General features: G+C 46.0%; 1 protein-coding gene across 2 annotated transcripts in view; it reads right to left on the reverse strand.

Annotated features, from left to right (window-relative positions):
- coro7 (coronin 7) overlaps window positions 1-15,495 on the reverse strand; it is a 190,661-nt gene that overhangs the window by 127,217 nt on the left and 47,949 nt on the right. For both annotated transcript variants that reach the window (XM_088612435.1, XM_088612434.1), the window contains exon 8: window positions 967-1,053. In XM_088612435.1, coding sequence (XP_088468561.1) covers window positions 967-1,053 — 87 coding nt within the window. The remainder of the gene's footprint in view (window positions 1-966; window positions 1,054-15,495) is intronic.

Here is a 15,495-nt window from a genome sequence, read left to right on the forward strand (position 1 = left end):
TGAGGTGAAGCGGCCCTGTTACTTTGTAAACAAGCAGGCTTGTAAAAACATCTCTTATAATCCCACAGAAAGATTGCTCCTGACCTCAAGACAGCTTTGCTGACAAATACTACGTATTTGTTAACTCTGCAGATAATGTTGGAAACTTTCCACTGTGAAATATCTGTGCTTATGCGCTAGTACCTCACTTTGCGCGAGCCATTACAGTGACTACTGAGCAGGAAGGGCCGCCGCCTCACGTCACAGTTCTCGCAAACTCTTGCTCTCGCCGGGGTTTGTGACAAAATGGCGACCTCCTGTAATTCCACAAAGTTTGTGAATTTTGTGCTTAATTAAAAAATTGTCAACTTTTTCTATGGCGCCAAGGAATTTATTTTGTTACCAAGATTTAATAACCAAGTGTGAGAAACTGGGACCAAAGTTCCCCTTTAATTTAATCAGATATGAGGTGGAAGCTCATTGTAATGACTGTAGAGCCACTTATTGCATGTCTACTAGGGCCAGCTGGTGGGTTAGTCCCAACTGGAGGAGCGGCGCATCTCTTAGTGACATCACTGCAAGCACGCAGGAGCCTGGCAAGATGCTGAATTTAGAGTTTTGCTTAAAGCTGCCACTGGCCAACTAACACTCACTGCAGCCCACACTGCAGATTACACACCTGAGTAAAAGCTCCTAGCACAGATCAGACACATCCTGAGTGTCATGTGGGGTCTGAGGCAGACGATCATGGAGAAAGCAGCTGTTTTTACTTTATATTCACGGACAGAGCAGACAGCTTTCCCAATTCCTTTCCAGGTGCGCTCTCACTAAAAAACTGCCAGGCCATATATGAGAGTGGAGTTTCAAAACTTCTGCGGAGAGGCCGCAGTGATTTTGAGCGACCCTGTCTGAACTTCCGCCCTGCTGTTGAATGAATAACTACAACAGAGGCAAACAGGGGGGTAGGTACTTCAGCTTGAGCCTTACCTGATTGAATCCCGTTGTCAGGATATTGTCAGAGTCCTTGATCCAGATGACCCGTGAATCTTTATTATTTGGATGGCCTGCTGCGCTCTGCAAAAGAAGAGGGCAACCTTCAACAAGAGCACAACATTAAACACCAATGGAACGGCCCTCCTAAGCCCTTTTGATCTTTAGATTACAGCTGCGTGCCTGGGGGGGAAGGCAGTACAGACAAAATTCAGGGACTGAGAATCAAAGGGATTAGCAGGCCGCAGTTTGGTGCAGTGAGGTATTTTGGCTTAAAGGTTACAACTAAGGTATTATGAGGTTAAGCCAGGTCCAAGGAGCCAGGCAATCTTAGGAAGCAGACTGATTCATTAGTTAGAGCTCTGGTTGTGGAAGGCAGCTGGATGTTGAGATCAGAGCTGGAAGGACAGGAGGGGAACAAACCAATTGACTGGTCTGAAAAGACTGAAAGACTAAGAACAAATAGAAACCAGAAACCAAACTCTCGTTACTCCAAGGAGTCTACTTCAGGCTTTGACTTGGCTTTTCTGCAATACTTGTTGACCTTTGAACCCAAGGCCAGGGGCATCCTTCACTGTCACAGCACTGATCACTAGTGGTGGTGGGGATGAACAATAAAACCAGCTGGGTGTTTACCCTGTGTCTTGACCTGCTGTTGCTGTGCAAACTTGTCAAGAGCCTGCCTTGTGGAGAGGGGCTGTAAAAAGCACAGACTGGAGGGCCGAGAGCTGTGACACCCAGGAAGGCTGGAGGCAGGTTTATTGTGCTGTAGCCGGGCAGACAACAAGCCAGGGGTCAAAGAGCAAAGTGGGTGGGCAGCCTGGACACAAACAACACTGCCAGAGGTTTATACAAGAAGGGTGTTACCTCCTGGCTAGTAAGCTCGGTTGTTTAAAGCACAGTGCAAACAAAGCCAAGGGCATGGGTTCGATTTCTGCTTGGGCCAAACCCAGAGGACTTCTTCAGAATGCACAGTGCCAATGCAAACCAGAGGACAGACATGGAAACTACATGGAAGCACGCTGAAAACCAAGATCAGGAGGCAGGAGGCATTGCGTCACATTTATATGCTTTTTGAGTCAAGGCAGCAGAATACAATATGGCTGGATTCTCTATTGCTAAAGTCTGAATTGCTTCACACTCAAAACTATGCTGAATTCTGCTCTGTTCTGCCAAACTAAGGACATCATTTCATAATTGCACCACAAAAAAATCTACTCTAAAATGGCTATGTTGGGGTAATAAGTCTACTTTAATCTGTCCCAGGGAGACTCTAGTTTTTATTACTAAAGTAAATATTCTTTTTTGTGTACTTTCAAGTCTAAAGAATGATTAGCCTCAAATTCAAAGTAGAACCTGGGCCAAACAGACAGAGATGTTTCCACAGAGTGTTGATTTTCAAAATGCCAAAACCCTGTTCTTTTCTAAACAGCTTTGACTTCATATGGCTACATTACAGCAGAAGCAGCATCGTGGTCGTGGTTGGAGAGCTGTGCCTGAGGCACAGAGGCACGTCATTGACATTCTGTCAAATCTGAGCACAAACTGCTAAGGAGAAAAGACAGATTATGCACCTGGGAGGCATGCACAACCAAAAGCATTTGCCTCGAAGTAAGAACACCCTTATTAGACTAACTTACTATGTGACTGCATATTGTCAGGCTCACCCCTACTGCAAAGCTGCGGGGTGTGCTACTGTTTGCCATGGTAGCCACCTGTCACTCAGTGCTGAATACCATGGAAATATGTGCCGACAGGAAATCTGCATCACCTGCAAGCAATCTACAGTACATCCAGGCCAGCATCAGGTGGTACAGAATATTTAAGGACTGCTCTGACACTCCTCCAGTCTCTGTTACAGAGTTTCGCCTCTGAGACCCTCGAGTCTCGAGTTTGCTCCTTAGCTTTTGATTCCTGACCCCTGCTTGTGTTCACAATCTTGTTCCCTGATCATCCTCGACTTTGACCCTGCCTGCGTCTACGACACCAATCTGAAAATCCCCTGCACCTCGCTACCATGCCTCCCCTCACTTTGCTCCAACCTGGATTCCCCTCTGTGCTTTGGATTGTGTTTGCATCTCCTTCGTCAGCCTTGGCCCTAGCATCCTCGATCACAAACCTGAACTGCATTCTCTGCCTGCTACACCTCCACGCCTCCCGTGTGCGCAGCTCTGTGCGGTGTCCCCAAGTCCCCAGCCAGCTACCTGAGGGCTCAGCTCACTCAGCTCTCCTATTAGTGACGATATGCGCAGCCCGTTGCCATACACGTGCAGCCCTGCTCAGCTCCACCGTGTGTGCAGAGCGCTGTGCAATTTCCCTAGTCGGCGGCCTGGTTTGGAGTTTCCCTGTCTCGTCTGCCTCTGTCGCCAAGCACGTGGGTTCATCTTACGTCTCATATATCCATGGCTCATTCCCCTCGAACAGCGGGTTATTACACTGTACTGTAAATTTGGAGCTACTGCTTAAAGCAACCTTAAGAAACAGTAAGCAATTGGTGGAAATAATTGGTAATAGGCGGCCATACGGACCTGTAATTCAATTAAGGCCAATTATATTAATAACATTAAGCCAATATACACAAACTCAGTAACTATTACAGATAAATGAGTATATTGCACTGGCCATTATGTCAGTTAGCCTTAAACAAGCTGCCATTGATTACTGTCAAACACCACAGTTTGGACTCTTCTGTAAAGAGAAATAAGATCAAGACTTTATCAGCCCACTGATTCAAATCTGCTGCCTGTTCCAGTCGCTTAGTTGTTTTGCTTCTCCGTTGTGAAGATCCCAGAGCGTCTACACCCCCTTGCGACCATCTTCCATTAATGGGCACCTTAACTGCTCTTGAAGATGTATGTGCGGCGAGGCCGTCCTCGATTTACCCTTATGGATCATCCCTGCCTAGGCAGAGAATCTACTCTGAGGATGAACTGCTTTCAGATAGTCTGGGCTCTCTTCCTCGACCTTTGCGTGTCAGCGGCCCCACTGCTGCAAACTCTCCCAGGAGTCTTGCGTGTAGCGCCATGTGGCGCCCTCTGTAGACAAAACTTTGATTTTCAGTTGTCATGAGCACCCTCCCTCCCAGGAGCCACTGGATTAAAACATTTCAAACTCTGCAGGTACTCCTGTTACTGCGTGTGCCTAGATACCCACAGTTCCTTACCACACAAAGGGCATTATTCTGCCATGTGAACTTTGCATTATAAAATCATTTTGCCCTGCTTCCATGATTGTTTTCATATAACTACTACTATTACTAATAATAATAATTGCTTACACTTTCATAGCACTTTTCTTGACACTCCACTCAAAGCGCTTTAGAGGTAACTCTTCTCCACCAACACCAATCTATAGCTCCCATCTGGATGATGCACTGATAACTAATACTTTTAGATCAGTACAGTATCATTTAAAAACAGTTAAGAGTTTAAGATTACCAGATCTCAAACTGCATAACAGTTGTTGGTTTTTTTTAAATAACTGAAGGTTCTTCCAGTAATCTTTTGCTTCCAGTGCGTCTCAGGATGCCTTGATAAGTGATTCATTTATACTCTCAGGTTGAAAGAACTTAAGTTTTCCAACTGTATGGCAGAGCATTTAAAACCCAAAGGGTACCTAAAGAGTGAAGGGAGTGTGGAACAAGCTACCCTCCAATATTATTGAAGAAGTATCCTGGTTTCTTTCAAGAAACTTCTGGATGAGATCCTGGAGCCAATTAATCACTAACTGTTCCTACGTTCTTCCGATTGAGAATCCTCTAAAATGTTGTCATTCAAATGAACTGCACAGCTAGCAGAAGAGCAGGCAGGGTCTATGAGCAGCCCAGTCTTGCAAAATCTCGTGAAATGGACACTAGATGAAAAGAAAATCTGTCAAGAGATTGGAAGACATTGACTGGGCTTCAATTTAAAGCCGAACACAGCAGCTGTGTGACAAAGCCAGGACGAGGTGTTTTGAATTAAGAAGGAATTAAATAGGGGTGGGGGGAGAACTGAAATTTCAGAAGCGGAGCTGCAGCTTTCCGGAAATCTCCTGACCTCACCACTTCAGAAAGTTCTGGAACAAGCCCGCGCTCTGAGCTCTCCAGCACACCGCACAGGCGCCGACAGCGGCCTAGCTGCTGAGCAAGCACGATGGAGAAGGTTCGTCGAAGAAGGCGGGGGGAAGAAAACGTGGAAAAAGCCACCTCAATGTGCTGCCTCTCTGTCAGAGAGAGTAACACGCTCGTCTCTTAAGGCAAGAATGATCTTGCTGTCAGGCCCAGTGGCCGGAAGTGCGTCTCTGGTGGGGGGAAAAGGGGAGCCAGTAAATATGATCTCATCAGGGAGAAGGTGAGACAGATGGGATGATGGGAGAGATGAATGTCTCTTTTCCAGCGTTAGTCAAGAGACACGGCGAAAACGCCAGCAGACTACGGCAAAAACACTCCAGATGTACAGCACATTGTTGCTAAGGAAAGGACTGGAAAGGTTTGCAGAAGTAGAGTTTCCCCTATCAAGGTCTTTTTTGTTCCTTTCTAACTTGAGTTATTTATTTGAGGTTCCCAGGATCTGCCATTTATTTTTAGCCTGTTTTTGGGGTTAACTGGCTTCGGGGAAAACTGGCACTGAGTGTGTGTGTCCGTGTGTGCCCCGCGATGGACTGGCGTCCTGTCCGGGGTGTATCCCGCCTTGCGCCCACTGCTTGCCAGGATAGGCTCCGGCTCCTCCCGGGATCCTGTGTCGGATAAAGTGGTTAGAAAATGGATGGATGGAATTAGAAAAATTCCAAGCCAAGAAAAAAACAAACTGGGGTTTTTGAGGCAAGTGGCCTGAGTTGCTTCTGTAATTCTGGTAGAACTCCAGAACGCATTACGCAGGAAAAAGAAGATGCCATTCCAGCTCATTTTTCAGTTACTCCTCCATGAGCCTGTCTTGTTTTTAGAAAAGGGATGGACGGATTTTAGGTTCCTGACTGAGGCATTTTTCTTTTCCTTTTGTTTGTTCAAGACCTGCTGTGTCGCCTGAAAGAAATGGCTGATTATCGCTATTGGTCCCGATGTGATGCATCCAGGTACAATTTCTGAACCAGTCACAGCTCGGGGAAGCAACAAGCCCAGGAAGCAGATTCTCTGGGAAGGATGATTCCCTGCTCGGAAGCACTTTCCTGATGCTCAGCCTCCTTCAGGTGCTGTCAAATAGAAAGGACCAACGGGACTTTTTTCAGCAACTGAGAAAAAAAGAACTACCCCCCCTCACTGGAGGTACACTGTCCTTGTAGTTTGGGCACCTGATTGTGGAAGCACACTCAAAACAACACCAACACACTGGAAAATAACAACTCCCGGAGCTCTTCAACTTTACGCTGCTGTAATCCACACCCTTTGCATGTTGACTGGATGTGATTTTAAATCGCCTTGGCTAAAAGCGCCTGCCAAAATGAAAGGGAAGGCATCTGTTCACATTTAAAAAAAAATGACGAGCATTTTAGCATTTGTTTAAGGTTAAGGTTTCTAACCAGATAGCAATGACTGTGTAATGCACTTTATAATCCACTGTTTGTGCTTTCCGCTCTATCTTGAATGTGGGAACTGTACTCCAGTACTGAATCAGTGATTTACAGCAGGTCAGTTTGTATCGTTCCACAGCTCTCAAGGCCATGCATTGATAGGATGAACAAATAAGGGAACATGTTCAGGCAACAGTTTAGTATCTGATTTTATTAACTTCTTTTAACATCTATTGTTATACATTGTTTGTTCTTATCTCTTGCTGTACTGGCTGAGAGCACAGCAGATTTATTTTTTTTTTCTGCAGGAAGAGCAGCTTGGAAAGTCAGCTGAGGTCACGCAAAGATCTCCAGTTCATTAGCGGAGGGCTACAAAACCACAGCTCTCCGCTGACGCTTCCTCTTGCCCGTCACCTCTTTCAGCCCTGCACTATCGGAAAGCCACTTGTGCCTGTGAACCATCACAGCAACCCACAGAATTAATCCCAGACGCCCCCAGGCACATGGCAAAACAACACGCTGGGTGGGCCACCAGTCCATCACAGTGCCCAAACAGCAATCCCAATGGAGCTAGTCAGCATGTCTAGAGTAACCGCAGTACTTGGTGAAAAAACCACAAGAGCACAGGAAGAACGTGCACACTCCACATAGAAGGCTGTCTCCAGGGCCCAAGAGCTGAGAGACAGCAGCGCTAACTGAGACACAACACTGCCCCCGCCCCATCGACAAAACTCAAATTTTAAGAAGAAAAGGCCCAAGGTAATACTGTATACCATATCAACTAGATTACATAAAGATATATCCTTAAATGCAGAAGGTAGGTTAATCTGTTTCTGGGACAATTGGACCTGGTGTGAGTGTGTGTGTATCTGTGTCTGCTCAGTGATGGACTGGCGCCCTGTCCAAAGTGTGTCGTGTCTTGAGCCTATTGCTTGTCGGGATAGGCTCCAGCTCCCCCTGAACTGGATAAAGAGGGTGGAAAATGGATGGATGGATGGATGACTCGCTCAATCTATATTCATTAATTCTAGCTGTGCTCTGTGCCCTTTATTTTAACTGGCAGGTACTCCCATTTCAAAGAGAGCTTTAACACACTGCCAATTTACTATTAGAGAGCACTACCATGTTGTGAGGATATAGAAGACAGGGAGGCAGTACACAGTACATTTTTACAATAACTGCAGCCTCGAGAGATGGCAGCCAAAGGTACTGGTGAATCCGAACACAGCTGCTTCACATAATGCGCTGAGATCAACAAAACACAGAGTACAGCAGAGTACAGAACCCATTTCTATTTATTTAAATTTCCACCATATACAGATACTTCATTTATCTGTAGTAATTCGATTTAGGGGGACAGGGAAATGTGGCACTTATTAGTGCTGCCTCAAGAGCCTCTTGGGTCCTGGGTCCCCTCTGTGTGGAGTCTGCATATCTTCTCGAGATGCTTCAGTTTCGTCCAACCTCCTGGAGACATGCTGGCAGAAGTTGACTGGCATGCTCTCCAACATGTAGCCTTTCTGTGTTCTTGCCAATCAACCAATCAATAAATCAATGAATAATTGATTACTGTTTTTTCTTCTTCTTGCAGACAAACATCAGATGCAGCTGAATAATACCATTTCAAATCCCGTTTTTTTGTACTACCCATTAATTTCGTCAACTGGAATGATTTCTTGTTACACTTCCAGCAAACATAAAGCACTTTGAATGGACTGGATCAGAAGTGAGGGGGAGAGGAGGGAGTTAGACAGAGTTATCAAACACTGGCTGACAGGAAGTCAGAGGCTGGGACAGAGAGTGAGAGATGATGTCACAGAGGGAGAGAGACCAAAAGGTCTGACTCTCATTCCACAGCACGAGGCAGCAGGTCAGAATGACCCAGAGAAAGAGCAAAACACCGAGAGTGGGGACCACAGCGAGCTCACAGAGGTCTACAAGTAGTTCTACCAGCAAATATTTCTTAGGTGTTGGCTCATTCTTTTCACCTTCAACAAGTGTGTGGTTTTCAGTTGAATTGTTACCTACTTGTACCAAGCTCCCGTGAAATTAAATCTCTTTCACATTCCTGAATGCAATAGAGTTTCAGTATCACAAAAAAGCACTGCTATACTTCTGTGGTTAACTTCCTTTTAGCCTTTATTACTGGAGCAATCCCATCACCTCTCCATAAAACACTACAAGCGACAAATCCAGGAACCAGAAGCACAAGAAACAACGTCACATCCCGACGTCACCGAACAGCAGGCTTGTGTGGTATTCTGAGGGCCCTGTTTGTTTGTTGTTTAATATCCAGTTTTATTGTTGTTGTTATAAGCAGCAGTGTGCATTTGGCCTGATTCTAAAAGGAAGGTTCTGGAGTCCCGCTCACTGCTGCTCCCCTAACCCATTTTATTTTCCGGGTAGAAACATACGAAATTTTTATGAATACTAAAAAAAAATACCGAGGCTACTCCTGCAACAGGCCACTCTCTGCCTTTCAATATCGAGGGCAATTGCATCATTCTGAGGGAATTCGGATGCACCCAGCGGGAGAACTATCAGGTGTCCCCAGTGTCTACCATGATGAAAAGCTCTCTCTCTCTGGCGCTCTCTGTTTTGGGACACGACACCCATCTGTCCGTACCCCCCTGCCAACACACACACACACCCCCCCCACCCCCTCTTTCCTTCCCTCGCTCTCTGACACAAACCAGGAGGCCCCGCAAAGCCAGAGAAAGCAAAAAAAAAAACATCTCGGGCCGAAAGCAAACCAGGCATTTTATTCTTTCAATTTCCTCTCCCGCCCACAAGGCCATTTCGCCGTTAATTGGAAACATCTTCCCAGCTCTTGGCACTCTCTCCCTCCCACATCTATCTCCGACGCTGTCTTTTTCATGTCTTACGAGGGGCCGGGGTCACAGCCAGGGATAAATCACGGAAGGGCTGTGACACATCAGCCCGCTGCAGTACAATTCCAGTGGTCCGCGCAGCGGGCTGACGTCCAAGCACAGTGCACTGGACGGACGCGGCCAACATTCACTTCTTAAAATAAAAACCTTGTATAAACAAATCATCCTCCTCAAAGTGCGAATGCATAAGTAAATGCATTACTGGATCAGAGCCTTTCCATGCTGATAATATTAAATAACGTAATCCAACCTCGGTCAGTGACGGTACACAGACCAGGCTATCTGTCCACTCATTTTACAGGGTGCATAATTTTATGCTCCCCATCTCATAAGAGCAATCAAAGGGGTATTATGAAACTTATCTAGGAATTATAGTCTCTCCGGGAAGGTTCCGCATCGGGTTATGAGAAGTGATGGACGAACTTCAGAGCTCAGCGCAGTGCTCTTCAATCAGTCAGGTCCCAACTGGATCAGCGTCTGAAAGATGAGCTGCAATGGCCTCATCTCTTTCGTACGTAATGCATTCTGGAGTTCTTCCGGACTTACGGGGCAGTTCATACCATCTCTCTAAAATCTCAATTCTTTTTCTCTCGGCTTGATTCTATCTTCTCGACCCTATTATCTCACCCCATAATCCATTCATCTTCTGACCGCTTCTTCCAATACAGGGCGATACTGGGAAAGCTGGAGCCTATCCCAGCAAGCAACAGGCGCAAGGCAGGATACACTCTGGGAGGGATACCAGTCTATCAAAGGGCACACACACAGACACAACCACGCACACACTCACACCAGGGCCGATTTTCCCAGAAGCCAATTAACCTGCCAGCATGTCTCTGTACTGTGGGAGGAAGTCAGGGCACCTGGGAGAAGCCCATTTGAGCACAGGGAGAACATGCAAGCTCCACACAGACAGCAGCACCGGAATCGAACCCAGGGCCCCATGGCTGCAATGCTGCAGTTCCTACCACTGTGCTGCCTTCTATCCAATCTCATTTCTGATTAAGTTTCTAGTGACCTAACGTTATTGCAATGAACCTGTCAGAGAAGACATCTAGAGAATCAGAACACCCATGAAGACAGCAGCACTGAGAATGAAATGAAAGTATATGATAAAACCAGTTCAGAACTAGCGCATCGGTGGATTAGGAAAGTTCTGAATCTCATTATAGAAGCAACTAGCAAAAAGTGAACCCACTTCAATTCCATGAGAAGTCTACTGCCGCAATGTTGAGCCCTGAGCTGTCATCATTTAGACATTCCATGCCAAAGAACACTGAGCCAAAGCCAATTTCCCAAAACTATGATAGCTTGATGTGTTTTGTTGTTATTTCCGTGATGCAAAATGGAAGCAGCACGGCAATCTAAAATAATGCGAGCTGGCTGTTCAGTCCACAAAAATCACAACAGCAGCCACAGTAATGGAGTGTTTCCTCTTAGAATGAGTCAAAAAATGTTTAGACCACCCTAACACAAAACAAGCAGCACAAATTCGTAAGGGAATGCGATAGAGTTAAGGATTTGAAATGTCTGAGTTCATCGTCACGGTCTTTTGTCAGCTAAATGCTTGGGGCTCTTTCATTGTATCTGTTTACTGTATGTTTACACTCCCCAGCTCAGAATCCACGGCTCTGTGAGAGGGGAAAAACCCCGGCAAATGCAAAACAGAAGGCCGATAGCGGGATGTTTTACTGGGTTTCTCATCTGGGCAAGCGCACAGCATGCTGGACCACGGCTTGGGAATAAAGGTATGACCTTCCCAGTTCTGCTAAAAATAGCCCAGAGTGGGGATGAGTTTTTGTTTGGCTTTTTTTTTTTTTCCCAATGTCACTTCCCACGGCCTCCCTGGGAACTCCAGCCCGTCCTTCGATGTGCGCATGAGGAGCGAGAGGGGAAAGGAGGGGAGAGTGCCCCCCCCCAACCCCCAACAGCACTCACTCCCTGATATAGATTCCCTGTGAACCCCCCTCCCCCACGAGCTGAACACTTACTCCAGAGCAGCAGCACAGCTGCCAAAACAGGGGGCAGTCCGCACTGCCGGACCCAAAGAGATCTGACGTTTCAATTGAGTCTTCTCTCCATGGACACCCGCCCCCCCCCCCCGGCTTAGGGTCCGAAGCCCTCTTCATCACTCGGGCCACAGCTATTTGACGGGAAAGTCGTGTCCACTTGAAAAGAAACAGCCCTCAGGTCGACCCCGGCGCAAACGGCACTCACACTCCAGGGCCAATTTTTCCAGAAGCCGATTAATCCCACAAGTACGTCTTTGGACTGTGGGAGGAAACCGGAGCGCCCGCAGGAAACGAATGTGAAGATGGGGAGAACATGCAAACTCCACACAGACAGCGCCACAGGTCCAGGATCGAACCCAGGGCCCCAGCGTTGCGAGGCAGAAATGCTGACCACTGTGTCGCCCTCTATTACATTTATGTAAAAATATATTTACGTTTTTCCTAGACAGTTAAACAATTAAATCAACAAAGGTAAGACCTGAGATGCGAATATAGAGAGCCTGTTTCAAAAGTCAAATTTGATGTGAATCAGATTCCAGCCTGGAGCCATGTGCAGGTCTACCATTATTATTTTTAATTTGATGGCAGTAGGTTCATATCCTGTCTTATGCACTACTTTACTCACGCAACTTGTGCACTAACATGAACACATTTCTAATATAATGAATACAATGTATCCGGCAGTTTAAAAAAATCCTGGATTGAATAGTGGTAGACATAATTTACAATGGCTTTACGTAAACTTAGATTTGCGAAAGATGAGTGCTATATTACCTGGGGAACTCCTGTACCGGTTTCTATGACTAAATACACTTGTGCAGAGCTACAGGGCAGGCTGAGAAGAGAAGAAACATGGAATAAGAATGAAAAAAGGCGAATGTCAAGCTTGCTTGATTGCATTTGGCGCTGTGGAGAAGTAATCATCGAGTGTTTGTAACTTCCTTTGCACAGAGACCCTAAAAGAAGGAACGAGTGATATGGGGCAATAGCCATTTAAGGGTTAACTGAGGCCTCAGCCTCCACTCAGAGCCATTGCTCTGCACTTCACAGATCTGCTCTCAACAGCTTGCTTGGCCTGCTGCTCTGCACGAGGCCTTGCAAAGCCCACTTCATTCTGTGGCTTTTCTGCTTTGTTGCACACAGAATCAGCTGACGGAGGCCAGCTACAGTGACCAACCTTAAAAAGCTCCATCCAACAGAATTAGCAGCCACTTTCCAGTGGCTTATTTTCCAGTAAGTACACCCACAAATGACACAACAGAGGATTTACAAAGCTTGGCAGCAACAGCTCCAGCATCGTGCCTTCAGAACCCTTTGGAATCGGAATCGATCTGCTTTCCCAGGCTCTGTGTCCTTCAGCCTCTTTCCTGTATCTGCTGAGCACGCAACAAATAACGTGGAAACATCAATTAGTTGGGGTGGTTTTGAACATTCAAAAGGTCTTTTTCAATTTCCCCAGCTGTGTTTCTTTACTGACATCTTACAAGAAGAAGGAAGCGACTGGTCATGCCGATTTTCAGGATGAATGTTTAAGCAAACTTTTTGCTTAAAAGGGGCTTGCTCCTCTTTCACGAAACCGGCGATTAAACCACTGTGCTTTCACTCCGGGCTCTTACGCTACACCTTCGTGCAAAATGACCTGCACAATGAACATCGCCTGACTTCCTGACTGCACCACATTTCCAACATACAAATCTGGACCATTAACATCTGGACCAGTGAGGCTACATAGGCAACATCACACTCATTCATCACATTTAACTTTGTATTCAAGCTGAGCGCCCGCACTAAGGTTCACACCCATCAACACCCTGACATCCCACTGCTTCACAGCACTTCAGAATCAACTACTGTAGCTGCTTCTGGAAAAAAAACTTGTACCCCCCACACAAAAAAGTGACTCTAACGCATGTAGCTCTTTGGATATCTGCTTCCCTTTCACTCCAGTTTGGACAAAGCAAGCAAGTGTAAGGAAAGAAGTGAGTGGGGATGACAGAGCTACAACGTCTTCTCAGCAGGAACCTTGGAAAAACCCAGTGGAGTTGCTGCATCAAGCTCAGTTCACTTTAAGTCAATGATTCTCAATCCAACATCCACAAGCACTTGTCGGTCATAAATAATTGCTAAAAAAAAAGGCAGACTGGATACAAAGAAGTCCACAACGCGAAACGGGCAAAGACGTGCAGACGAGACGCAACATGCAGCACGTCACCGCGCTCTGGTGCCATGTTGTTCTTCCCTGGTTAACCTAACCAGCCCTGGTTAGAGAGCAGCAGCTCAGGCGAGGTAGGCGATCACAGACAGCCAGAGGTCAGGTAGCAGCAGTAACTAAATCTCAATGAGCTTTCACAAGCAGACACAAGATTAAGACTGAAAGCCCTCAAAGGAGGTGTTCTCTAGGATGGAGCGGGCCAGCTGGACAGTGGACATGGGGCAGCCAGCACATCACCGATCCCTTCGTTTCGCGCTAGCGTTGCTGCTGTTGGCGGACGCTGCACAGCTGGACAAGTCAAACGCAGGTCCTGTCCTTCACCCATGCGCCCACGTCAACTGATCAATTCGTTCTGCGTCATTCTGAGCGGAGAGAGTCAAAATGAAGTAACTGACCTGCCAGTAGTGCCTTCACATACTGCACCAGGTTCTCGTTTCTTTAGGAAATGGCCTTTCTGCTTTTCCATGAGCAAAAAAACACAGTGGTGCCAGAGTACTGCTGTCCTCCCCTCATTCCCCCCCAAGTCAGGAATTTTCACATCTTCAGCTGCTTAAAGGGCCACTCTGAGTCAGTAAAGACAAGAATCAGGAGCTTTCACACCCTCAGGAGTTTGGGTAAAAAAGGCAAAGAGTTTGTTTCCAACGCGCCATTAAAAAAAGACGGGGATAAATTGTGACCAGAAGTGTTGCTTTTGGACCGAGGGCAACAGTATTCGTCTGTGCTCTGCTAAAAATATAGAAATAAAAAAATGTTGCTCGAAAGGCGCTTCTGTGCCCTCTGTGCTGAGTGCACTCTACCAAGTTTCTCACCGGTGTAGGCTTTCAAGAGCTGGCATCCAGCGACACCGGCTCAGACCAACCCCCCCCACCCCCTCAGAGTGCCTCATTAAAAACATTTATATACAAGAAGAAATAAACACAAATGTCTGTGGGTTTTTTTATTTTATTTTCTTGGCCGGCGAAAAATAAATGTTCCCTTTCTGTTACAAAAACTATGGATAGCTAATACCTGTGGGAAGCCCTGCTCTTCCTGTCCTGCATGAGACACAGCCGTGAAAAACGATCCAGAGAGGCGATTTCATCACAGTTTGGATGTACATCACGCACTGTTATAAGCTGTAAGGTCTCTAACTTAATGAGATGCAGTAAAAAGGAAACTGGAATAGTACTAAACTTGTATTTTTTTTACCAGTCGTCAAAGACACAGCATTCCAAAATACCCATCAATGACTTTAATGTATTTGTGGCACAATAAAAAACACACAAACTCTTCTGATGCAACACAGTATCCAATGACTAGGTGCATTCAGGTAACTAAAAGTTGTACTTTTAAAATGTACACTTCCTATAGATAACATGACAGGACTAACATCTTATGACCCCAAGCTGTTTTCCCAAACTATTTCTCAACTGGTGATAGCAGTAAAGAAAGAAAAAAACATGAAACATTGTTTTTCGACGCCTTTGTTTAAACTTCAGCAATGCCTGGGATTATTTCGCCAGGCAGTTAATTCAATACCCTCCCTGAGACAACGTGCTCAGATGGGGTCCATCACGATCGATAAGGGCAGCTTCGGTTGGCGTGCGAGCTGGGATTTGGGAATGTGACGCAACACTCTGGGGAATACGTGGCTGTAATTACGCCAAAACTGAACATTTAAGTAAAGGGTTCAGGACAGACGTTCAGCAAACCAGAGCGATGATAGAAGCCCATGAATCTACCTTCTATACCCTTCTGTCATCTACAGCTCTGTTACTAAAACAATAAAGGAATGCTCACTTTAATTTGTCAATAGTTATGTGGAAAGACTCCTCAAAATACCGATCCCAATGCATAGTGGATCTAGCAGATGAAGAAATTGTAACATCCTTTCTCCCTACTTCTGCTTTTATATATTTATATATTAGCTTCATATCTACCGTGA

The sequence above is a fragment of the Lepisosteus platostomus genome, chromosome 19 (genome assembly GCF_059453375.1).
Source record: "Lepisosteus platostomus isolate fLepPlt1 chromosome 19, fLepPlt1.hap1, whole genome shotgun sequence".
Classification (NCBI taxonomy): domain Eukaryota; kingdom Metazoa; phylum Chordata; class Actinopteri; order Semionotiformes; family Lepisosteidae; genus Lepisosteus; species Lepisosteus platostomus.